Genomic DNA, 24,563 nt, shown 5'->3' with positions numbered 1-24,563 from the left:
TTAGGGCACAAGAAACCTTCAGGAAGCCTCAAGTTGAAGCCTAGGGGAAACTAGGGCTTTTCAAGGGCACAATTTGCGTAGGGCAAGGGACGTTAGACCTAAAATAGAAAGACTAGCCATGGAAATGTCTTGATTTTGACCAAATACCTCACTTCCACGTGTTGAATCCCTCCACAAAGCAATGTCTTCAATCCTAGTTGAAAAAGATGCCCTAGCCCTAGCTAGCGACTTACCTTAAGAGGTTGAAATTCTACGTTTAGGGTAGAAAAGAGTGAATTTGTGAAAATTTTCAAGATGATCAACAAAGTGACCATGGCCAGTGCTTCGACCTTGGGTGATGGAGTCTATGGGATGATTAAAAATGACTAAACCCTAGCAAGGAGTAAGGGAACTATGAAACCCTAAGTTTCAAACCCTAGCTATCATTTTTGTGAGGGAGCAAAATCAATGGGGAGAGCTAGTTAAAAGATTCACCCATGGGATTTTCATTTACATTCAATAAGTGGGTAATGCATGCAATACTATTACCATGATTCCATAAAATAATTTTTAACAATAACTTGCACAATAGAAACCCCCAAAAAGCAACCATTCCATACAATAGCCACAAAGTTTAAAGATTTATCAAATACAAGGTACACTTACAAGATCGAATGCATGAACAAGTCCTTTATTGCTCCAAAATGACATCTCCAAAGCTAAAGAATAACTCCATAAGCAAATATACACAATTGATCACATCTCCACAAGATACAAGTCACAAATTCAACAGGCCGGATTAGTCACAAGTGATGATGAGAAAAGAAATGAGCCTATCTTCTATTTATATGAGGATTAGGTCTCCTAATTTTAGTCTACAAAGCCCCTAAAAACAAGTTTGATTGTTAATGATCTTGGGTTACAAGCCAACCCATTAGCTAATTACAGAATAAGCCTACTTTGCCCACACGTGTGGGTCATAGCCTCTTAATTGTTGACATCATGCATAATAAATGCTCCAAATGCCATGCCTAAGGGTGATGAGGTGTCAAAGAATGTGTAGATGCTTGGGTGAACCAAAATTTGAGGGTTTGCCCTCAAATCTACCTCAATATCTCCTGTGGAGTCCCAAGATCTAGCTAGGGTGGCAGAAGGTGGTCTTCATGGGTCTCCAACTGTCGAATAAGGCTTCCTCCTCTCCAGTGTTAGGGCTTCTTCTGGTGCAACAAGCCCTCCCTAGTCTCTCAATGGGAGACCATCCTCATTTAGGCTTTGAATCAACTCCCGCCCATCATGTTGTTTCAAGGCCAACATGGGGGCATACTGGCTCCAATGGTGTCATCATTAAGAATCCTCAAAGCTAGGTCAAAGTTGAGCAACATCTTGGACCTTGGAGGTACTTTGGGACATGTGTCATTTGCTAGTTCTGTCAAGGGGCTCTAGTCCTTCAATGTTGCATGTTGCACCTGCTTAAGCCGATGTACTTTTTGGAAGGGCATGGGTACCTGTGGAGTGGTAGCCCAAGACTCGGGCTACTAAGTCACCTGGCAAAAGACAACATAGATTCTAGTGAAAGAAACCATCCATCATAGACTAAGATCAATAATGCATTCTAGTGAACCAAACTTGAATGTTGAGGGCATATTAATACTTCAAAAAAAGATCCTCATCCAAAATCAGAACCAAGTTCTCTCAAAGGTGTTTTCTCCCTTGGTAGGGGTGGCTAATGGTCAACCCTATTAGGTGCTTCCAACACCTAAGTGGAAGTAACAGTTCCTTGGTCCGCCCTTCAATTGGTAGGTGTTATTGTATAATAGTATGGTAATGGAGGGGAGAAGATTTCATGGTCAAGTGCCATGGTCAAAGAGACCATGGGTGTTCACATCTTGAGTGTATAGATGTGAGGAGGGAGCATTCGTGGATTCATGAACGGTTCGGTCCTATTTTCCCATCCCTCTTGTGAGCCTTTTATTCTTCTTGCTTATTTCTTGTATTATCGCTTATAGCTCAAGGGTTAGAGCTTGCTTTGTATGATGTAGCAGTTTTATTACCCCTCTAGGATGAGTCAGCTTATTGCTCATTGGGGTTGGGACATGCAAAGGTTCATTTTTGATGTAATGAAGCATCAAGTGCTTAGGAACTGAGTGATGGCCATATGAGGTAGGTAGAGCTCATGCTAGGATTTTGCCCACATGCTCGACCTCCTCTAATTTCCCTTTTGAAAAACCCTTGTTGCACACTTGCTTTTTCTATTCAGTCACTGAGCCTCTCACTCCTTGAGAACATCTCTCCCTCAATCATAATGTGTCTTCACTTCTCTCCTAGGCTTATTTTATAATTTCATCTTGGGCTAAATCCCTTAAAATCAATCTCTAAAGTGATAGATGGCTAGTATTAATTCTTAACCCACTTAGATCAATAGTAGAGATTAGATCTAAGTCACTTAAATAATTAAATTATTTATCCTTAGAAACTTATCTCAATAGCTAACATTAATGAATTAAATTAATTTTTGCTTTTTGTAAGTTAACTTAGGAAAGAAATCATAACAACACTTACTCCTCTCAAGCAAGCACCTAAAGAGACAACCTAACATCTTCTACATACTAAAGACACCAAGCCTATGCAGAAGCACCCATTTGAGCTAAATAACATCAACACTCCCTCCTAGCAAGGAAGGTGTTCTGCACCACCCCCAACTTATCTTTGTAGAAAACAAACTACCCCTTCTCTAGGGGCTTGGTGAGAATATCTGCATCCTTCTCATATGTGGATATGTATTGAAGCTTCATAGCTCTAGTCTAGACCCTGTCTTTAATGAAGTGATACCCAATCTCTATATGCTTGGACCTATCATGAAACATTGGATTCTTAGAGAGCTTAATGCAACTTTGGTTGTCATAGTGAATCATTGTTAGCTCCAACTCAAGACCAAACAACCATGTTAGCATCTTACCTAGCGAGATGGCCTCACGACTCGCCAAACTTGCAGCCATGCACTTGGCCTCTCTTGAATTAAGTGCTACTTAACTTTACTTCTTGCTAAACCATGAGATAGTTGTTGATCCCAAACTGAAGTAGCACCCTAAGGTGCTTTTCTTGCTAGTTGCATTCCCAGCTTTTCTATATAGCCCACTAATCGCACTCCATCACCTCCGACGTACCTGAGTCCATACTCCACTGTACCTTGAAGATACCTAAACACATGCTTCATTGCCACACAATGAAACCTCCTTAGCTTCACCATAAACTCTCTTAGTGTATTCACAACAAAGCATATATTTGGCCTAGTGTTGACTACATACATAGCTGGCTGTACAATGTGGGATTGATCAACACACTCTCAAAAGCATTCTACTTTCTCAAGTTGGTAGTCATGGGTATCGACATGGGCTTGCAATCCTCCACCTAGTATCTCTTCAAGATCTCAATTGCATACTTCCCCTGTCCAAGGAATATCTCTCTTGTCTACTGCCACACCTCCAATCCCAAGAAGAAATACATCATGCTAATATCCATCTCAAACTCTACAGCTAGGTCTCTCTTACACATCTCTATGAGCTTCTTTGCCCCTATAAGAAAGAGGTCATCGGCATATAACCCTAGAATGAGTGGATCATCTCTACCAAGTGTGTAATACAAGTTGGGATTCGCCTCACTCTAGGTGAAGCCCGTGGCTAGTAGATACCCATCAATCCTTGAGTACCATGCTCTTGGTGCATGTTTGAGACAATATAATGCCTTCTTCAATCTGCATTTATGAGAATCTCTCCCATGCACCTCAAATCCCTGCAGTTGCTCGATGTACAACTCCTCTCCCAATAACCCCATTGTGGAAGGTTGTCTTCACATCCATTAGTTGTATCCTCCACCCCCTCTTTGAAGCAATAGATATAACAACTCCAGTGGAAGTGTATTTGGTGACTAGAGCGAATATCTCCTCATTATCCACTCCCTCCTTTTGGGAAAACCCTTGCACCATGAAGCGAACCTTATACTTCTCGACACTGCATCTGCAATATGCTTGATCTTATAGATCCACGTAGAATTGACCACTGATTTCCTTTGGCCTCAGAACAATGTCCCACATGTCATTTGTTATGATGTACACATACTCCTCCACCATGGCATGTCTCCAAACTTGCTAGATTGCTGCCTTCTCATAATTGCTAGACTTAGAGTCAATGATGTCACTCAAAAGCACCATGTAACTAGGAAACTGTTTCGGTGGTCTACGCTCTCTAAACATCCTTTTAGGAACCTCCAGATGCTCCTCAATATCCCTAAGAGTCTGCTCCAACCAGCTTGGCCTCCTCATGATGTAGAAGGTGCCTCTTGCTTCTCCTCTTGATTTGAAGACTGATTACCTACCACTGGTGTTGCTGACCTCTCCTCAACCTTTAGAGCATCTTGCTCCTAATCATTTGCCACCATTGGTATTGAATCATGTGACTTCATCAAAGTCTTGTGCTCCTCAAACCTCACATCCTTGCTCACCACAGTTTTCCTTGCGATGCGATGTACACCGTATATGTCCTTGAAGTCTCACTGTACCCTACAAAAATGCCTTTCAATCTTGCAAACTCCAACTTGGTCCTCTTTTTAGATGGTACATGGATGTACACTGGACACCTAAAAATGCGAAAGTGCCCCACCTCTGGTTTCACTTCTGTCAATACCTCCTTGTTGAAAAATCTAGGTCATCGAGAGGAAGTGATTTCTCTTCTATTGATAACTCCTTGTGAGTGCTTTTTACTTCTTAGATTATGATCTTCTTTTACTTATGTTATTATAGTGTTATTCTTCATCAAAAACCTACCAATTCATAAACCATAAAGAGACAAGAGACACAGAATATAGGCTATTAGCCAGGGCCAAAACCTCTCCCACTTGAGAAGAAAACCCAAACAAATTCTTCTTATAGAGACTTCAATTGACGAATACTAAGACCAAGACCTTTGACCTATTTGCCACTCCAAGACCCTTGACCTATTTGCTACTCTTCAAAATTTCGGCTTCCTTGACACTGCTTTAGACCTGCAACCTTCTTCGGCCCTAATTCAGAAACCCTAACTCATGCATATGACCTTCTCTTATGCCTTGATTTACTTCGCTTTAGTTAGAGGTCTCTTCCTTGGTAATTCGGCTAGACATACACCTTTATCTCCTCTTGATTTGACCTTCCCATGGAACTGCAATACTTCGATCTCTTCTACAACAAAAACAATCCCTTTCTTCGCACATGTGAGTGAAGGCTAACCCTAAAATAGACCCAAACAATCCTCGCTCTTCCTTCCTTTCGTTGGCTATGAGACTTCTTTCCAAGTGATTCTTGCACTTCTAATAGCAGACCTTCTTGATCGAAAATCTCTACTCCAAATGGAAACCGAGTTGCCCTATTTATAGTTGTTTCCATCAATTAGGCCGACTTGTTAGAGGGTGAGCCGACATGTCATTTAGTGAAGATCTTTTATTCTATCTTGAAGTCGACTTGTAGGAGGTGTCTTTGCTTGGTCTTGGAGGCCCTTCTTATATATTAATAACTCATACAAAAATGTAACATGCCCAAGAAGGGTCCTTCATACATGACATTGACTCAAATTAACTTTTATGACTAGATGACAAAACCTAAATAAAATTCCTTGATCATGAAACCCATGATTTAAGTATTACAAAAACAATTTTATTTTCTTCTTTCCAACAATTACATAAAACTCACAATTTGCACATGTCATTTGAAGACCGAACCTAGTTACACTTGTCAACACCCCCTCTTAATTAGGGAGGTATTCATAATGGTATTTGGTCATTCTCAATCTGAAGAATTCTCATAAGAAGAGTCAGTTTGGTAACCCATCTATTTAGCATCATATCAACCAGCATTGTCACATAGCAATGCCTTGACTAACAACTTTATCTCTCCACGAGATCTGAGCACAATGCTGGCGAGACCAATGATGTATAGACACCCTCATCATTGTCTCTCTCAGAACATACCCCACTCGGGTTCTCAGGGTGTGTTCCACCAGGACTATTCTTATCTTGGATTTCCAGTCCTCAAAGAATATCGGTCCCTTACGACTACTCTTATCTTGGATGCCCTAAGACATCCTCAAAGAGCATTGGGTTCTCAGGGTGTGTTCCACCAGGACTATTCTTATCTTGGATTTCCAGTCCTCAAAGAATATTGGTCCCTTACGACTACTCTTATCTTGGATGCCCTAACACATCCTCAAAGAGCATTGGATGCCAAATGTTTACCCAATCCTCCATTATGTCTTCGCAAGTGAAGACAAGAATGATGTGTTTATCTCTCCCTCTTAATTAGGGAGGACATATCTATTCCATTAAAGGAATGTACTCATTCCTACCAAAGGAATGTACCTAAGCTCCCTCTTGGTTTAGGAATTTTTCTTCCAAGTTTCTTCCAAGTAAGAAACTTGTTTCCAGACTCCCTCTTAATTAGGGATCTACAACAGCTCCTTAGGTGGAGATGATGGTACAACCGGTTGCTTGAAGAATTCCTCCTCACGATGTCATGAACTTCTTTTCATTATCTAGGAGTCTTCATGTTTGGTACTTCTTCATAGGGCACAAACCATCCATCACTTTCATCCATGAGTCAGTCATGTCATCATCGAAAAGTGATCCATTAGTTCATATCTGGCCTTCCTTCCTGCTATGCTACCTTCTTCATGCCATGTCTCCTTAAGGATCTTTCATCCTATTGCATGGGCATCAGTGGTGGAAGATATCCATAAATCTTCCTTCGGCAACCCTGCACAAGCCCATCTAGATATTTGTTCAAAAATAAGAAATGAACAACTAAAATCAAAATTACCTTTGTGATGGTCTTTCATCATGACATCTTCTAGTTTGCATCAACATCCTGCATACATATCGACACATCTCCAAAGATATATATTGTCAAGGGTCTCTTTCCTTTTCAAACTCCATCAGAGTCTTCATATCTTTCATGGGGATATCTTAGTCAAATCTTCTTGGTCTTTGGATGTTGATTGCCTTTTTCCATGGTTGCATATCCCACGATCTCTTCCTTCCTTCCTTTCTTCACACATTTCATTCCCAGAAACTTCCAATCAGAGTTCCTCAATTATAGTCAACCACCTCATATTACATATGAGGACATATTATGTTGATTTCATCTAGTGAATGTGTGACCCATGCATTTCTGCATTCCTTCGAAGGAGGAGATCCTTTCTTTTGATCATGCTCTCAAGATAGAGCATTGATCCATGTTATCTGCAACCATATGACATAACTCTACAATATCGAATGTAAGCATACATACCTCATTTTCCTTTATCCAGACTTCCTTCAGCAGCTTCCTTGATTGAAAAGAGATTCAATCCCTTGATCTGCTTCACCTCTTATGTCATCATACCATCATCCTGTGAATTCCACAAGTTTGGAATTCTTGATGAAACACTTGCTTCCCCTCTTGATCGGTGAACCTTTCGATGAAGATTCCATTAGAGAATCTTGAGGATCTAGAGAATTCCTATCTAGCAGATGTTTTCGTTTTAACTGATGTATGATGACCTTTGAAATGGATGACCTTTTTCCTTTCTATAAGTGCCACTTATGTTTCCAATGAGGTTCTCAAGGGCTATATCCCTCCATAGTTGAATACCATAGATTCCAATTTCAACCATCTTTCACGCTTCTCTATGATGATGTTATGAGCTCTTGCTTTCAATGCTTCTATGATGCCATGATACATACCATCATTTTTTTTAGTGAACCATGATAGCCATATCGTACAATAGAAGACTTAACAACTTGAAAAGAACTTAGGTGAGGAACACTATCTCAATCATAATAGAGATCTCTTACTTCGTCATTCTTGGACTTCTTCTTTTCAGCTTCCTCCAATTCCTCGGTGATTTGGGCTTCTTGTCTTCCTCTTTTGTTATTGTCCTTCTTGATCTTAGGGCAATCTCTTTTGTAGTGCCCATATTCTTGACACCCATGGCATTGAATCTTAGTCATGTCTCTCTTATTTTTTCGAGACCCAGGCTTTCCAAATTTTCCCTTTCTTTTTGACATTGTAGCATAAGCTTGATTTTGCCCACCTGCTTCCACATCAGATTTGGCCTTTAGTCTAGATTCTTCAATCTTGCACAGTGACCATAGATCCTGGAATGGGGTAGCTTCTTTCTTCCCATAAATACTTGAAGTAAAGTTACCCCACTCGTCTGGTAGTGCATTTAGTACAACTGTAGTCATTTCTCTATCAGAAATGACTTCTCCCAGATCTTGTAGTTGATCCCAGATTTCAGATATCCTTATAAAGTATGAGGCTATTCTATCTTCCCTTGACATTTTCAGCTTGTAGAGTTCTTTCCTTAATGAGATGACTTCTCCAACATTGCTTACGAAATACAACTCTACCAGTTTGTCATTGATTTCTTTTGAAGTTTCAAGTTTAGATACATATGGGATGAGGGAATCCTTGATGGATTCTATCAGAATCCTTTGAGCCCTAACTTCCCCTTTCATATACTTTGCAAGAGCTCAAGCATCTTCCTTTCTTGGTTTAGTGATAGATCATTTGACATGTTCCATAACCTCATTTTCAATGAGATTCAGATCTGTCCTTTTCTTCCATGCAAGATAGTTTGAAGCCCAACCAATTTGTTGCTTTCCTTGCAAAAAGACATTTTGACAGATTCAGATGTGGACATAAATATACTTACTTGATAGGATGCTCCTTCACCTTGCTACTTCTTTGATGTTGATGATGATATAGAGAATAGAAAACTTCTTGATGAAGATTGTTTTCTTCAATAATGATCCTTGATCCCACAAAGAGTGAGATCTCTTTGGATCCTTTGATGGTGATGTCTTTGTCGATGAAGATCAATGATGACTTCTTAGTGATGTATGCAATGGTAAGGACCTTGCTTCAATGAGAGAGAGATGGCCTTAGAATCTTGATGAGAACGCCCTTTGATCTAGCTTCCTTTGGATGAATAGTCTTCAAGACACTTCAACTTCAAATTGATTGAGAGTGGATCCTATGAATGCTTCTTTGATTGAGCTAAGGTTTTTACTTTCTTCAAGATGATGATTTGATCTTAATCTTGAAGTGCTTCTCTTGGATGAATAAACTTCAAGCTGCCTTGATTCGTAGATATCTCCAAGACTTCCTTTTGGTGTAGATTTCTTCTTCGATCTAGGGTTATGATGCTTCCTTTGTAGATCTTGACTTCAAGATGATATTTGTTTTGATGCCTTCCTCTAGGTTTGATCCTTGACTGTCCCTTGGTAAGACACCCTTCCTTGACTTAGTCACCTTAGCTCTGATTCCATGTTGAGAAATCTAGGGCATCGAGATTAAGTGATTTCTCTTTTATTGATAACTGCTTGTGAATGCTTTTTACTTCTTAGATTAGGATCTTCTTTTACTTATGTTATTATAGTGTTATTCTTCATCAAATAGCTACCAATGCATAAACCATAAAGAGACAAGAGACACAGAATATAGGTTATCAGCCAGGGCCAAAACCTCTCCCACTTGAGAGGAAAACCCGAACAAATTCTTCTTCTTATAAAGACTTCAATTGACGAATACCAAGACCAAGACCCTTGACCTATTTGCCACTCCAAGACCAAGACACAAAGCCTCCTTGATGAGATTCTTCTTGCAATATTCAAACCTTTGCTTCTTCCTCCTTCTCAGCTACTCTTCAGAATTTCGGCTTCCTTGACACTGCTTTAGACCTGCAACTTTCTTCAGCCCTAATTCAAAAACCCTAACTCACGCATATGACCTTCTCTTATGCCTTGATTTCCTTCGCTTTAGTAGAGGTCTCTTCCTTGGCAACTCGACTAGACATACACCTTTATCTCCTCTTGGTTAGACCTTCCCATGGAACTGCAATACTTCAGACTCTTTTGCAATAGAAACAATCCCTTTCTTCGCACATATGTGTGAAGTTTAACCCTAAAATAAACCCAAATAATCCTCACTCTTCCTTCCTTCCTTTTGCTAGCTATGACACTTCTTTCCAAGTGATTCTCGCACTTCTAATTGTAGACCTTCTTGACCGAAAATATCTGCCCCAAATGAAGTTCGAGTTGCCCTATTTATAGTTGTTTCCATCAATTAGGCCGATTATTAGAGGGTGAGCCGACATGTCATTTGGTGAAGATCTTTTATTCTATCTTGAAGCTGACTTGTAGGAGGTGTCTTTGCTTGGTCTTGGAGGGCCTTCTTATATATTTAATGACTCATACAAAAATGTAACATGCCCAAGAAGGGTCCTTCATACATGACATTGACTCAAATTGACTTTTATGACTAGATGACAAAACCTAAAGGTTCACAATGGGAACTTTAACTAAAATAAAATTCCTTGATCATGAAACCCATGATTCGAGTATTACAAAAATAATTTTATTTTCTTCTTTTCATCAATTACATAAAAATCACAGTTTACACGTCATTATGAAGAGTGGACCTAGTTACACTTTTCAACACTCCTAACGAGTCATGCCCCCCAATACCTTGTGAGGACTCCTATTCTTAATGTCGACTGTCGTGCTACATGCTTTTGCCCATAGAAACATACGAAGATCTTGATCACAAATCATGGCTTTGGCACCCACAATGATGGCCCAATCTTTTTCTCTCAACAATCTCATTTTGCTATGGTTTGTAAGATATTGTCAACTCCTTCATTATACCTGCTCCTCTGCAAAATTCTTGAACTTATTAGAGGTATACTCACCCCCATTATCTAACCTTAAGGACTTTGACCTCATTGTCTGGTTCTCCACGAGTGCTTTGAACTCTCGAAATTTGATGAAGATCTCATCCTTGATCTTGATGAAGTAGATCCATGTCCTCCTAGAACAATCATCTATAAAGGTTACATAATAGTTGTAACCACTGAAGGACTCCATTGACACAAGACCACACATGTCTGAATGCACTAGACCCAACAACCCTTTGAACCTATAATCTTTTCTTTGGAACGTTGTCTTAGCATGCTTGTCGAAAACACACTCTTTGCAAACACCTTGCTACTCCACATTGAACTTTAGAAGACTAGTGCCAATCTCCCATAATATATGTAGAGCCTTGTGATGCAAATGTGTCATCCTCCTGTGCCACAACGCACACTAGTTGTCACTGTCATGCATTAATGCTTACACCGGCTAACACTTCAACATATATAGGTTCCTTTCTTTTCTTTCAATCACTTGGTCTGTGCTCAAACTAGAATCCCTCAACTTGACAAGTGCTTGGCCATCATGAAAGTACACCTCATGCCCCTTGCCCCTTGTCTTCCATCGCTAAGACTACTAGAATATTCTAGCTCAACCATGGTACATTTAAAACCTTTGCCAATGCCATAGTCTCCCTTGACTCTCACTGAAACTGGATTCTACGAATCCCCTCTACTGCACACCTGACATTATTGCCAAGTTCCTCATGTAGCTTTGAGTTTTGCTCTGACATATTGGTGAATAGGCCACATGATCCTGTCATATGATGAGAAGCACCACTGTCCACAAACCATGCACCCTTGGCTATGGGGCTAGAAAGACAAGACATTAGTGAGAATTCCTTCTCGAACTTAGTGGAAAACTTGCTCACGTGTGTGTCTACTGAAGCTGCTACTTGAGTCTTCCCCTTGCCTTTCTTATTCGAACATTGACCTGCATAGTGGCCAAATTTGTGACATGCAAAGCACTTGACTTTGCTCATTTCCTTCTTCTCTCCAACTCCTAAGGTACTCTTTCCTCCCGTGCTTTTCTTCCCTTTGCCCTTCCTAGCCTGACTGTCAAGGGCAAGGTTCTCATCATCACCCTTAGAGTGGCTCCCATGAAGAGACTCCTTTGGAATCTCCTCATGTACGAAGTCATCCTATAACGTCTCCCATTTATGTAGATTCTCACATGCTATGATCCCTTTGAAGAAGTATGCCCATGGCTTGGAAAAGCCATTCATGGGTGTTGATTTTTCAAGTGCAATATAGACAGTCACAATTTCTGAAACTGATAATTACTTCTAATGATTTTGTTATTACTCTAGCACCTTCCAGATTATCATTAAGCAATTATACTTTAGAAATTTCAACCATAAATGCAAAACTGACATGAGGATCATAAAGAGACGACCAAACACAAGAGACAAAATTTTTTTACCTTGGAAAAACCCTAACTAGGGAAAAACTCAACAATATTTTCTTAGGAGAAATTATTCAACTCATCAAAAATACAATCTAATTTTCCTAGTGAAACTTGGTCAAACTGACCAAAAAATCCAGCAAGTCAAACTTGGTTAAACAAACCACCTTTTCGGCCTTCTCCAACTTGGTCAATGTCTCGTCAAACTTGTTGAAGTTTCTAAGTCTACCAGTTAGAAACCCTCCATGCGTTACACTAATTTATTCCTACCTACTTGCCTTTTTACTTAACAAGTTATTTACAATGTAAATACTGAAAATAAACACTAGTGCATGCTCAACATATTACAGATCATCAACTGAAGGAAACAAATACAAGCACACAAAATGACATCGTTATTTTTGGACCAATGTCCTCAGAAAAACCCAATGCAAGAAAACCGGTGCAACTATTTGAGGGTTTTCCTATTAAGCAATTTCTGAGTACAATCTGGGTACCAAATTCGGCTTACCCAACAGAGAATACCCTTGGTAGTAGTACCTCTCAGTTTGAGACAGAGGTCTCGACTGAAACCTCGGATAAACCGTCCAGCAGCTCCTCAGCTCCAATCTGCCCCAAAAACCCCAACGTCTGCCATTCTGGACTGCATCAGCCTCTCTTTGCCCAGCGCTGGCCCTGCGTCACCTTGAATGGGCATGCATCAGCCTCAGTAGGCCCTGCGTCAGCCTTCTGGCCCTCTGCGTTAGCTATGCTGGCCTCTCTGAAGCACTGAATAGCTCTTGCCTGACTTTGCGTGGCCTTGCGTGAGCCTTGACTGCCTCTGCGTGGCCTTGCATGAGCCCTGGTTGCTACTGCGTCACTCTCTCTGGCTCTTGCGCTGATCTCTCAGCACTATCTGTGCCTCTCTATCTCTTTGTACTCACTGCCTCACATCTGCAACTCCGATCACTGATTCTATCTCTCTTAGCAAACCCTACTCTAGAGAATAGAATCACTGATCATCTGGTGTGTTCTCCAAGTGACCCGCAAGCCCCCTCTTATATTTTTCTCGTTGACATATCAACAACCGAGATTAAGTCCTTAATCGACAACTAAGATTAGATCTGGCTTGATCCATGTCTTTTGGACCATTCTAACATAGTTTTATATTAATCCACATTAATATTTTAATTTCCCTAAGTTTAGACTTAAGGACTCCATTAAAAATATTAATTATTTTAATATCTCCTAAATTGTTTAGAATCTGCCCAAACCCTTTCTGGGTATTGGAGATCTCATGTGCCCCAACCTCTCCACCAAATTTCGTGGCTAGAGCACATCCGATGTTACCACAAATCAACACTCCCTCTCAGCGAGGACTGTGCTCTAGCAATACTCTTCACTGAGTATTACTATGATCATCTGGCATTGGTCCCTGTGCTGATGCTAGGCCTGTTGCCCACCATCCTTTGCACTGTTGTATCCTGTACTTCTGCCCATGGTTCTGCCACTGCCACTGCTGCATCTGTACGACAGCTCCCTCTGCATCTGTGTTGTTGCCCATGGCTTTGCCACTGCCACTGCTGCATCTGCACTGCATCTCCTTTCATCATGCTGCATTGTGCTGCCCACTGCTGCACTGCAACTCAATTACTGAGAAGTAAGTAACTAATCTCCCAACTCTAACCTCTCTACTGGGCTAGAGACCCTCTTGATGCTGAAGCTCCCTCTGCCGTTGACAAGTGTTCCCTCTCTGACCTCTGCGCTGCTGCAACAACTCCCTGCATCTCGCATTGTTGCACACCTCTCTGTGCCATCCTGCACTGGTGCAACACTCCCGTGCCTCTCGCATTGCTGCAGCCTGCTAGCCTTGCATTGTCTTGGGAATCCTGCACTGTAGCTCTCTCTGCTGCTCCATCTGCATCCGTCTCTACCCACATCAGCTAGTCCTGCTACTCCTCTTCGGGGCTCCCGTAGCAAGGTCTAATTCAAGAGGTTGGGCACCTGGAGGATCCTACCCCTCATCGCTTGTAGTCCGCCTGACTACAACTTGATGTCTCCCCACTTCCACTCAAGTGGTGCGTGTGCACTCATGGCACAGTCATTGTCTGTCTCCACTTCCTTCTCTACCCTTGTTGGCGCTGCCTTAGTCTCGGAAGACTCCCCCTTACTCTTCTTCCCTGGACACTAGGTCGCATAATGACCCAACTCCCCACAGTGGAAGCACTTGATCTTGGAGAGATCCTTCTTCTTCTGCTTTTCTTGCTTTCCCTCAGATGCTAGGGCAACATCTTCCTCCTCTTCCTTTTTGACTCTGATCCCCTTACTGTTGCTTCCCGCCTTTGTCTGCCGTCTGATCTCTTCTTGGCGAAGAGCCGCCCACATCTCATCTCAAGTTGGAAGTGTCCCTCTGCCCAGTATACTCTGGACAAATACCTCTCAGTCTTCTGAGACTGCATTCAGGGCTGTCCTCACCATCAATTCTTGATCCGGCGTGGCTTCTATGGAAGTCAACTGATCTCGGATCTCATTCAGTCCTTCGAGGAAGGTGTCAATTGGTTCTCCCTTCTTCATCTGATATGACCTCAACTGATTTTCTAGTAACATTCTTCTTTGCACAGAAGTATGTTGGTACAATTTCTTTAGGGCCTCCCACATCTCATTTGTCGTTTCCTTCTCGACAATGTGTGGTACTACATGGTCCTTGACCCCGTCAAGGATGATGCTCTTGGCCCTTGCCATTGCCTCCTCGTACTTGTCGTTCTCAGCTGGGTCGACTGGGATAGCTATCGTCTTCAAGGTGAAGTGCTTGACACGATTTTTGTCAAGTACGGATAAGATTCTGGCCTTTCAGACTGCGAAGTTTGACGCTCCATCCAGTCTGTCCTGGTCTCTTACTCCATGTAGTGCCATGATACTCTTGTACTTCCCTCCTAGAAGTTCTCGGTGTGACTCCCTCTAAGTCTCGATTTCCCTCCTGGAAATCCTTCTGCCGATGTCGAGATGCCCCCTACTCTGATCGTCTGTGCAACTGCACCACTGATCCGGATTTCTCGGCTAGAAACCCTCGGTAGCAACTCCCTCCTCTTGGCCTTGCCCTGTTAGGTACTGTTCTGACTATAGTACCTCACCAGCTCCACTCTGCAACTTTCCCATAGCCTCCTAAACCCCAGCAACCTGAAGGTGAGAGCTCTTAGGCTCTGCGCAATCCTGGCACCAGCAACTCGGCCTCCTCAGCCAACTGCGTCAGCCCTCCTAGCTTCTGTGTGGCTTTGCGTGAGTCTCCCTTTTCCTCCCTTAGCCTCTGCGCTGCCTCTTCCAGTCTCACCCTTGATGACGCAAGCACTGTGTCACCCTTCTCTTGTTGCTGCTCTGCTAGGAACAACTTCTGTCACTTGGGACAACTGTTTTCCACTGCTATTGCTCTGCTCGATTGATGTCCTCAGTTCTTCTGTGATCTGGAACCACCCTTTGATACCATGTTGAAGTTTCTAAGTTTACTAGTTAGAAATCCTCCATGCACTTTACTGATTTATTCCTACCTACTTGTTCCGTTACTTAACAAGTTATTTACAATGTAATACTGAAAATAAACACTAGTGCATGCTCAACATATTACAGATCATCAACTGAAGGAAACAGATACAAGCACACAAAATGACACTGCTATTTTTGGACCAATGTCCCCAGAAAACCCAATGTAGGAAAACCAGTGCAACTATCTGAGGGTTTTCTTATTAAGCAATTTCTGAGTACAATCTGGGTGCCAAATCCTGCTTACCGAACAGAGAATACCCTTGGCAATAGTACCTCTCAGTCTGACACAGATGTCCCGGATAAACCCTCCAGTAGCTCCTCAGCTCCAATCTGCCCCAGAAACCCCAACGTCTGCCTTTCTGTGCTGCGTCAGCCTCTCTTTGCCCAATGCTAGCCATGCGTCACGCTGAATGGGTTTGTGTCAGCCTCAGGAGGCCCTGCGTCAGCCTTTTGACCCTCTGCGTCAGCTACGCTGGCCTCTCTGAAGCACTGCGCAGCTCCCGGCCACCTCTACGTGGCCCTGCGTGAGCCCTGGTTGCTACTGTGTCACTCTCTCTAGCTCCTGCGTTGATCTCTCGACACTATCTCTGCCTCTCTGTACTCACTGCCCCTCAGCTGCAACTTCGATCACTGATTCTATCTCTCTTAGCAAACCTCGCTCTAGAGAATAGAATGACTGATCATCTGGTGTGTTCTCCAAGTGACCCTCAAGCCCCCTCTTATAATTTTCTCGTTGACATATCAACGACCGAGATTAAGTCCCTAATCGACGGCTAAGATTAGATCTGGCTTGATCCATGTCTTTTGGACCATTCTAACATAGTTTTATATTAATCCACATTAATATTTTAATTTCCCTAAGTTTAGACTTAAGGACTCCATTAAAAATATTAATTATTTTAATATCTCCTAAACTGTTTAGAATCTGCCCAAGCCCTTTCTGGGTATTGGAGATCTCGTGTGCCCCAACCCCTCCACCAAATTTCGTGGCTAGAGCACATCCGATGCTACCACAAATCAACAAAACTGGCCAAATTTCATCATCCTGCGACTGCCTCAGGAATTCGGTCAACTGTCGTCAAACTGCTAGAAATAGATTCGGTCAATTGCCTAGAAAACTTGGTCAATAAATCACAGAGAAATTTTGGTCAACGTAGGTTAAACTTCGCCTTAGAAGGTTCGATCAACCTTAGAAGAATTCCTCCTTCATTTGCACGTGTGAACAAACTTGTAGAAGATATATTGATGATCCAAATTGGTCACAACAGAGGAGGTTGAGTGCTCCTTTTATAGTGATTTTATGGTGCCCAAGGGGCACATCCCTTTGGCTGGGCTGATTTGTCCTAATGTTGGACCGACTTGACTTTTGGAGGCAAATTAAATTCAATAATTTAAATTTTAAATTTCTTCTTTTGATTCCTTTTAGGGCCGACTTGAATACCAGCGGTAGCTACCAAAAATTAACACTCCCTCTTAGATAGGGAGGTATTCTCTTAGACTTCCTCAGACGTATATTTTGATGAAAAATTTCTCCATCCTAAGAAAAGATTGAATGAGCTAGCTATGTTGATGTATCCATCCACTACATGTGGAAAACATCTTGCATCAACATCATGCAAAGGGATCTAGTTACCTACTAGTCAAATCTCCTTTGCAAATGGATGTAGTCACCCATTGGCCAACGACCTTCTGGGTTCCCACTGGCCAAATACCTATTGGCCTTTTGGGGTCAACATGACGAGTCCTGGGTCACTAGCTCCACAAGGCGTCACTTGGAGCAAGGTCAATACATTTGACAAAAAAAGGTGAACCCATGGGCAATTACCATTCCTGCATGTCAATTGAATGGTAATACACTTGCTCGATGCTAAAGGCACTCACTCTTCCCACTAGCCAAGCACCTGTTGGTAATGTGGTCAAAACCTTCTGACCAGGGGAGCACTCTGGGCCTTGATGCTCTTGGACCATTTCGGCACTCACTCCAACCACTAGCCAGGCACCTCTTGCCAATATGGAGCACTCCAGGCCTTGATGATCTTGGGACCATTCTACCTAACTACATTACATGGCAACCTGGTCAGTACCTTTGTCCTAGGGAGAATGTCTGTCCTTAATGCTATAACATCAACACTCTCTCTTATTGAGGGAAGCATTCTCAACTATTCTAAGCTTATCCTTGAAGCATACAAACTTCACCCTTGGACAAAGGCTTTGTGAGAATGTCAACATCATGCTCGTTTGTAGAAATGCATTGGAGCCTCATTGCTCCCTTCTGTACCATGTCTCGGATATAGTGGTTCTAGATCTCAATGTGCTTCGACTTGTCATCATGGTCATCTCCAGCACCTGCTCAAATAATCTTGTGAGCATCTTCCGAAGCCACATTGCTTCACAACTCGCCAAACTAGCTGCAATATCTTTGCAGTGTTGAGTGTGACAGATGTCTTCTTCCTGCAAAACCCAAACTGAAGCAACATCCTGATGTGCTCTTCTTGTCTTTGGCACTCCCTGCTAAGTTCTAATTTTTATATCCCAACAACTGCACTTTATCATGTCTAAATACATATCCAATTGCACTATGCTGGTACCTCAACACATGTTGTGCCCCATGCCTCGACTCAACCATAAACTGATCGACTTCCTTCGGTAGATCCATCACCACAATTGCTTTTCGGTCACCCTGATTGAGTGCTCCCTCTGACACTGAACAAATCTCGCTGTGGCAGCCTGGATGCTCCCTCTGCTGCTGCTGCTTCCTAGACACTGAAGCATATTTGCTAACTAGCATGGTCCACTCATAGAAGGCATACTGTTCTTAGAAGCTTCTTGTCTCTAAGCATCTAGTTTGACAATTTTGCGGTCCATCATCCGAAGGATCTCATTAGCATAGTTTTAAAAACCGTTCCGGTCCAACCGGTTACCGGCCTAACCGGCCGGTTGGGAGGCTCACCGGTCAGAACCGGTGAAAAAACCCGGTTAGAAGCCCCATTTGCCCGGAAAATTGACCTAACCGGTAAAAACCGGCCGGTTTAGGTCAAAACCGGCCGGTTTATTGCTAACCGGCCGGTTCCGTCCTAAACCGGCCGGTTTATGGACAGGCCGCCGGTCAAGCAAAAAAGCGCACGGTTTTTTGGAACTGAGGGCGGTTTAGGGGTTTTGGGGGTGAGGGAAAGGGATTTTCCCTCCAAAAACACCCTCACACTTGCTATAAGACACCCCTCTCACTCTCATTTGTCTCACACAACTGATTTGGAGTGTTTGTGAGTGTTTGTGAGTTTGTTTGTAAGCTTGGAGAGTGTGGAGTTTTTGCTGAAGTAGTCATCTTGGAGTTGGAGTTGGAGCTATTTTGGAGATAGTGTGTAGCTGTCAGTGGAGTTGCCATCATCAAGAGGAGGCTAAGGGAGCTACTTTGCATTTCCAGGTAAGGATTTGCACTTGATAATTCCTCATTTGGGTCTGCTGTCCATGAATTATTTTTTTTGTGCTATAAACTTCTCACTTCAATGATCTATCATCTATGCTAAGCCTATGAACTCTCTAGCTCTATGCTATCAAATTTTGTAGCTTGCATGTGCATTTTTTTTCCTACATTTATCATTGGTTTTCCATGTTCCTTAGCTGCAATTTTTTTTTTAAATGGCAGATTTATTTGCAAATTGTTATTATTTCAAGCAAACATGGCTCCAAAAGGAAAGGACAGTGCATGGGCTCATTGTGATGTAGTTGAGGGAAAAATGATATGCAAATTATGCCATAAATCTATTGGAGGTGGGGGTATTCTTAGGTTGAAACAACACTTGGCTGGGGTAAGAGGCCAAGTAAAGCCATGTGATGCACCAAATGCACTGTTAGGTCCTATTAGGGCAGAATACATTGCCAAGCTTGAAAAATTTTATGAGGATAAGGCTAGGGAGAAGGCCATCCAAGATGAAATTGCAAGGAAGAGGGAATTATTAGAAGCCATGAAAGAGAGTGGGTATGATGATTATGAGATTCAAGACTCCACTTCTATCCCTTCCACCAATGACCCCTTTCACTATGTTCATCCTTCTGTTGGAGTTGGCCAACCATCAAAAGGACCAAAGAGACCAAACATCCAAAGTTATTTCTCATCTTCTGCCACCATTGCTTCTTCTAAATCTAATTCCACTTCCTCCCAGCCAAGTTCTCAACCCACTTTGGATCAGCATTGGAAAAAACAATGCAAAGAAACTTCTCACCAATACATTGCTAGATGGTGGTATGATTCAGATATCCCATTTAATGCTGCTCGCTCACCTTATTACCAAGCTATGTGGGACTCTGTTATAGCTGCAGGAAAGGGCTTCAAAGGCCCTAGTATGCATGACTTGAGGGGAGCTCTTTTGCAAAAAGAGATATCTTCCATTGATGAGTATTTGACTGAGTTTAGAGAGTCATGGGTCAAAACAGGTTGTTCCATTATGTCAGATGGATGGACCGATGGAAAGAACCGCACTATCATTAATTTCCTTGTTTCTTGCCCTCAAGGAACCATGTTTTTGAAATCAGTTGATGCATCTGATAGGGTAAAGGATGCAAGCCTTCTATTTGAGCTTTTGGATAACATTATTCAGGAAGTTGGGGAGCAGCATGTTGTGCAGGTCATCACTGATAATGCCTCAAACTATGTTCTTGCTGGAAAGATGCTTGAGGCCAAATATAATACCATATTTTGGACTCCATGTGCTGCACATTGCATAGACCTCATGCTTGAGGATATAAGCAAGGTGGAGTGGGTAAAAAACACTGTAGAGCATGCCAAGTGCATTACAAAATACATTTACAACCACTCATGGGTATTGAGCCTAATGAGGAAACACACTGGAGGCAAAGAGCTTGTTAGGCCTGCAATTACGAGATTTGCAACTCACTTCCTCACGTTGCAATGTCTCAATGGTCAACATAGAAACTTGCAGAAAATGTTTTCCTCTGATGAATGGTCTGAATCTCGGTGGGCTCGTAGACCAGATGGAAAAGACACCAAAAAGAAAGTGTTAGACACTTATTTTTGGAAAAGGTCTGTAGAGCTTGTGAAAATTACCGAGCCCCTTGTTAAGGTGCTAAGGTTGGTGGATGGGGAAAGATTGGCCATGGGCTACATTTATGAAGCTATGGATCAGGCAAAGGAGCAGATACGGGCAGCTTACAATGACAGGTTAGCTAAATATGGCCGTATATGGGAGATCATTGATAACAGATGGAACAATCAACTCCATCGTCCTATACATGCAGCCGGGTATTTTTTGAACCCAAGGTATCACTATAAAAATCGGCTAGGAGATCAGCATGATGGGGAGGTCAGAGCTGGATTGATTGATTGCTTGGAGCGCATGGTCCCTAACCATGTAGACCAGTTGGATATACATAGACAACTTACTATTTTCAATCAAGCAAGTGGTACTTTTGGCAAAAACTTGGCAAAGATGGCAAGAGATGTGGACCAACCAGGTAAGCAATTCCAATTTCCATTTTGTTTTTCATTTCAAGTTAAAATTGTTTACGTTCTTTACAATTCAAATTATAAACTAAGTTACTAATTATTGTCTTTTTCTTTGCAGCACATTGGTGGGAGTCATTTGGTGGCCAGTGTCCTCAATTGCAAAGGTTTGCAATTAGAGTCCTCAGTCAAACTTGCAGTGCTTCAGGTTGTGAGCGCAATTGGTCTGTTTTTGAGCGCATACACACGAAGAAGAGAAACCGTTTGGAACAAAAACGGTTAAATGATCTTGTTTTTGTGCAATACAACCTTCGACTGAGGAGGAACCAAATGATGAGCAAATCACCTGATCTAGATCCCATTGTGTTGGACGATATTGATCCAACATCAGAATGGGTGGAGGAGACTGAAGATCCTGTGTTTGAGGCTGATTTTGATATCGACATGGCTTTAGCGGAGGATGAGGCAGATTATGTGGCGGCATCAGAACCAGGATCAGTAGCGGCATCAAGGAAAGGCAAGGAACCAATGGAAGGCACTAGTCGTGCAGGTCGACAAACTCGTGCTTCCACTAGGTCCACTTCTATTGTCATTGGTGGCATTGATACTGATGTTGCAGATGAGGCAGAGGCATCCTCAGACTCTGAACCAGATGATGTCTATGTAGCTCCTGATGATGATCCTGTGTCTAGTAGTGGTGATGATCTTGATGATTGATCATGTGTACACTGTAGACTTGTAGTAGGCCAATGGCCTCATAGCTTGCAGCATTGTTTTTGGACTTTATAGGCCATTTAGAGCCTCATTTCTTATGTATTTTGCTATTTTGTCGATGATATGTATTGCACTCGGTGCCATTTTGATATATTCACCTTTGCATGGTATATAAATGAGCAAACTTTGCATATTTTGTCTCTATTGGCTTGGAATCATGGTTTTACATCTTAAAAATAGTTTTGTTTCATTAAAAATTAATTATTTAATGTATTTTTTAAAAACCGGTTCGTTTAGACCAAACCAGTCCCGGTTAGACCGGTTCCGGTCGGTAAACCGGTTAGCTAGGTGGACCGGTTCGGTCACCGGTTCCGGTTTTAAAAACACTGCTCATTAGTATACTTCCCTTAACCAAGGAAGTAATGCATCAAATCTAGATCCTTCATCTTGAACTTAGAGGTCAGCTCCCTCTGACACTGAAGCAGGGCTTGAGCGCTCCCTCTATCGCAGAAGCAAATCCTCCTGCCACTGCTGCTCCCTTTGCCACGTGAGTCCTTTAAACAACTGGAGCAAATGTCTCTTCATAGTCTTCTCCCTCTTTCTGGGAGAACCTTCTTGCCATGAATCTTGCTTTGTACTTCTCTATGCTGCCATCTATTGCATGCTTGATCTTGTAGATCCACTTGGGAGTCACCATTGACTTTCTCTCAGGTCTCAACACAATATCTCACACATCATTTTTCGTGATGGCATCCTTCCAAACTACCGGGTTGTCTGCTCCCTCTAAACTAGGAGCTCATTGGGTCATCTAGCACTGTTCTAGATGTCAGTAAAATGTCTCCCTCTAGAACATAAATCTCTCTAGCTGAGTTTAAGCTTGATCCTGGCCCCTGGGAGAATCCTCTTCCCACAACTTTGCTTCATTATGCTTCCATTTGCTCCCAAAGTCTTGGTAGCCTTCACGATGTACCTACAACCCTCATTAGGAGGTCATGGAAGAAACGATTATAGCCAAGCAAAATATATAAAGACAAGAGGCTGACTAGAAGTAAAGTAATAATAAAGGAATAAAGATATGAAATACTTATCTTTTGATCCGAGTATTGCAGGGAATTGACAATTCCCTTTCAATCCTAGCTTTCTTGCAGAAATTACTGAAATCCATCTGCAATTTGGAAATGCTCATCCTCATCCTCATCATAAGCTATTAGTGCACATTGCTTTCCTTTCCTTCATCCTTGAGTTATCCTAGCAGCCACACCAAAGGCTCAACTGCAAGCTAAGACATCTTTAGGATCAAGACTTGAATACAAATCATATCCTTCTAGACTTCTAGGGTTTGCAAATTTTATCGACACCCTTTACTAGTCCAATAAACCTGTAAGACATCTTTAGGATCATGACTTCAAAACAAGTCATATCCTTCTAGACTTCTAGGGTGTGCAAATTTTATCGACACCCTTTGCTAGTCCAATAAACCTGTGTGCAACTTATCCTGCTAAAGTCATGCAACCAATCACTGTTCCTTGAAAGGAATTTTAAATTGATCCATTTCAAGATGTCATCACATCATCTCTAACCGTTGAAGATCATTGACCACCAGTGAATCTCATTATTGCAATTTATTGCTTTATACAAAAGTTAGGTAGGAAGATTTCTCCTTAGCTCCCTCTGGCTTTGGAGCAACTTCCAAATCCCCTTGCATACAATTTCATTAGCCTTGTAGACTGTCCTCCAATTCTTATATAAAGGTTTCTTCTACACATGCTTGTCAAGGATCCTTCTTCAAGGTTTATGATGATGTACAGCTTCTGCTTTAATCAAGTCCATCAAGCCAGGTCCTAAACTGCTCTTCAACAAGCCTTGAAGTAGGTCCATCATTTCTTTGTTTCCAAACTCAGTCCTAGATTTGTGGCCAGAATAAGGTAACCTTAGTTTCTTCCTGCAGTCTAGATAAGTCTAAAGTAAATTTTAGAATTCGACGTCAGAACAGGTCCTCAGAAATTTGGCCTCCTGCCTGAGACCCTTGGTCTTGTTCAGATCACTCTCAGTCCTTCATCATGGTTTTGTCAAAGCACTTTTATTCAAAAAATTTGTGATGGCACTTGCATTTTGATCAGTAAATTTAAAACATGCCATTTTTCATAGAGGTGTTTGAAATTAATCAACAACTTTCCTTTGTGGTATCTCTAGGCCTTAGGCACTATGCTATACCACGTATCACATAACCCTTTGATTTGATGAAATCCTTTTGCTGTGATTATTCAGGGTAATCATTTCAGCATCCCCGCACTCACACTATTTGTAACTATACCTGTGATGTTTCAATGGCAAAGTTGATCTGATCTCAAGTCACTCTTGGAGCTTGCTAAATTTGGTAATGAATTGTTTTTGTCATCTTCATGGAACTATTGAATTCTGTTGTTGTAATGGAAGCATAAGTAAATTTCAGAGAGCTTCTTGTACCATTGGGTAAAACAACGTCTTTTGAAGGCAATTATCAGAAATAGCTCCTGTACTTTCTGCCTTTGATGAGGACTTCTGAGAAAGGATCAGATAATGTGCAACTGACCAGATTACAGAGCTTAGAGGCACTTGGTCCTCCATGAATACCCTTGGCCTACTTAATCATCCTGTGTTACTCAACCTAAGGCTAGGGAAGCCTGTGGCTAGCCCTAATCTTTACACAGAATATACCCTCAGAATAGACCCTTAATCTTGGAGGACCATGTAC

General features: G+C 41.9%; 2 protein-coding genes across 4 annotated transcripts in view; both read left to right on the top strand.

Moving 5' to 3' along the window:
- LOC149155574 (N-acylphosphatidylethanolamine synthase-like) overlaps positions 1 to 24,563 on the top strand; it is a 224,078-nt gene that overhangs the window by 3,313 nt on the left and 196,202 nt on the right. The window lies entirely within an intron of this gene.
- LOC149155575 (uncharacterized) lies at positions 19,813 to 22,191 on the top strand. Its single transcript, XM_089440877.1, has 2 exons — positions 19,813 to 21,126; positions 21,237 to 22,191. Exons 1-2 carry the CDS (start codon positions 19,950 to 19,952, stop codon positions 21,830 to 21,832), a joined length of 1,773 nt encoding a protein of 590 aa, XP_089297003.1. The 5' UTR covers positions 19,813 to 19,949; the 3' UTR covers positions 21,833 to 22,191.

This window comes from Pinus tabuliformis, chromosome 9 (assembly GCF_031772625.1).
Source record: "Pinus tabuliformis cultivar Carrire ecotype Pingquan chromosome 9, CPIR1, whole genome shotgun sequence".
Classification (NCBI taxonomy): Eukaryota; Viridiplantae; Streptophyta; class Pinopsida; order Pinales; family Pinaceae; genus Pinus; species Pinus tabuliformis.
Note: the sequence above shows the minus strand (reverse complement) of the source record. Positions and strands in the feature narration are given on the sequence as shown.

Coding starts and splice junctions, on each gene's coding strand:
- LOC149155575 (XM_089440877.1), top strand. CDS start 19,950: ATGTGGGACTCTGTTATAGCTGCAGGAAAGGGCTTCAAAGGCCCTAGT. Junction 21,127..21,236: donor AAGAGATGTGGACCAACCAG/GTAAGCAATTCC, acceptor TTTTCTTTGCAG/CACATTGGTGGGAGTCATTT.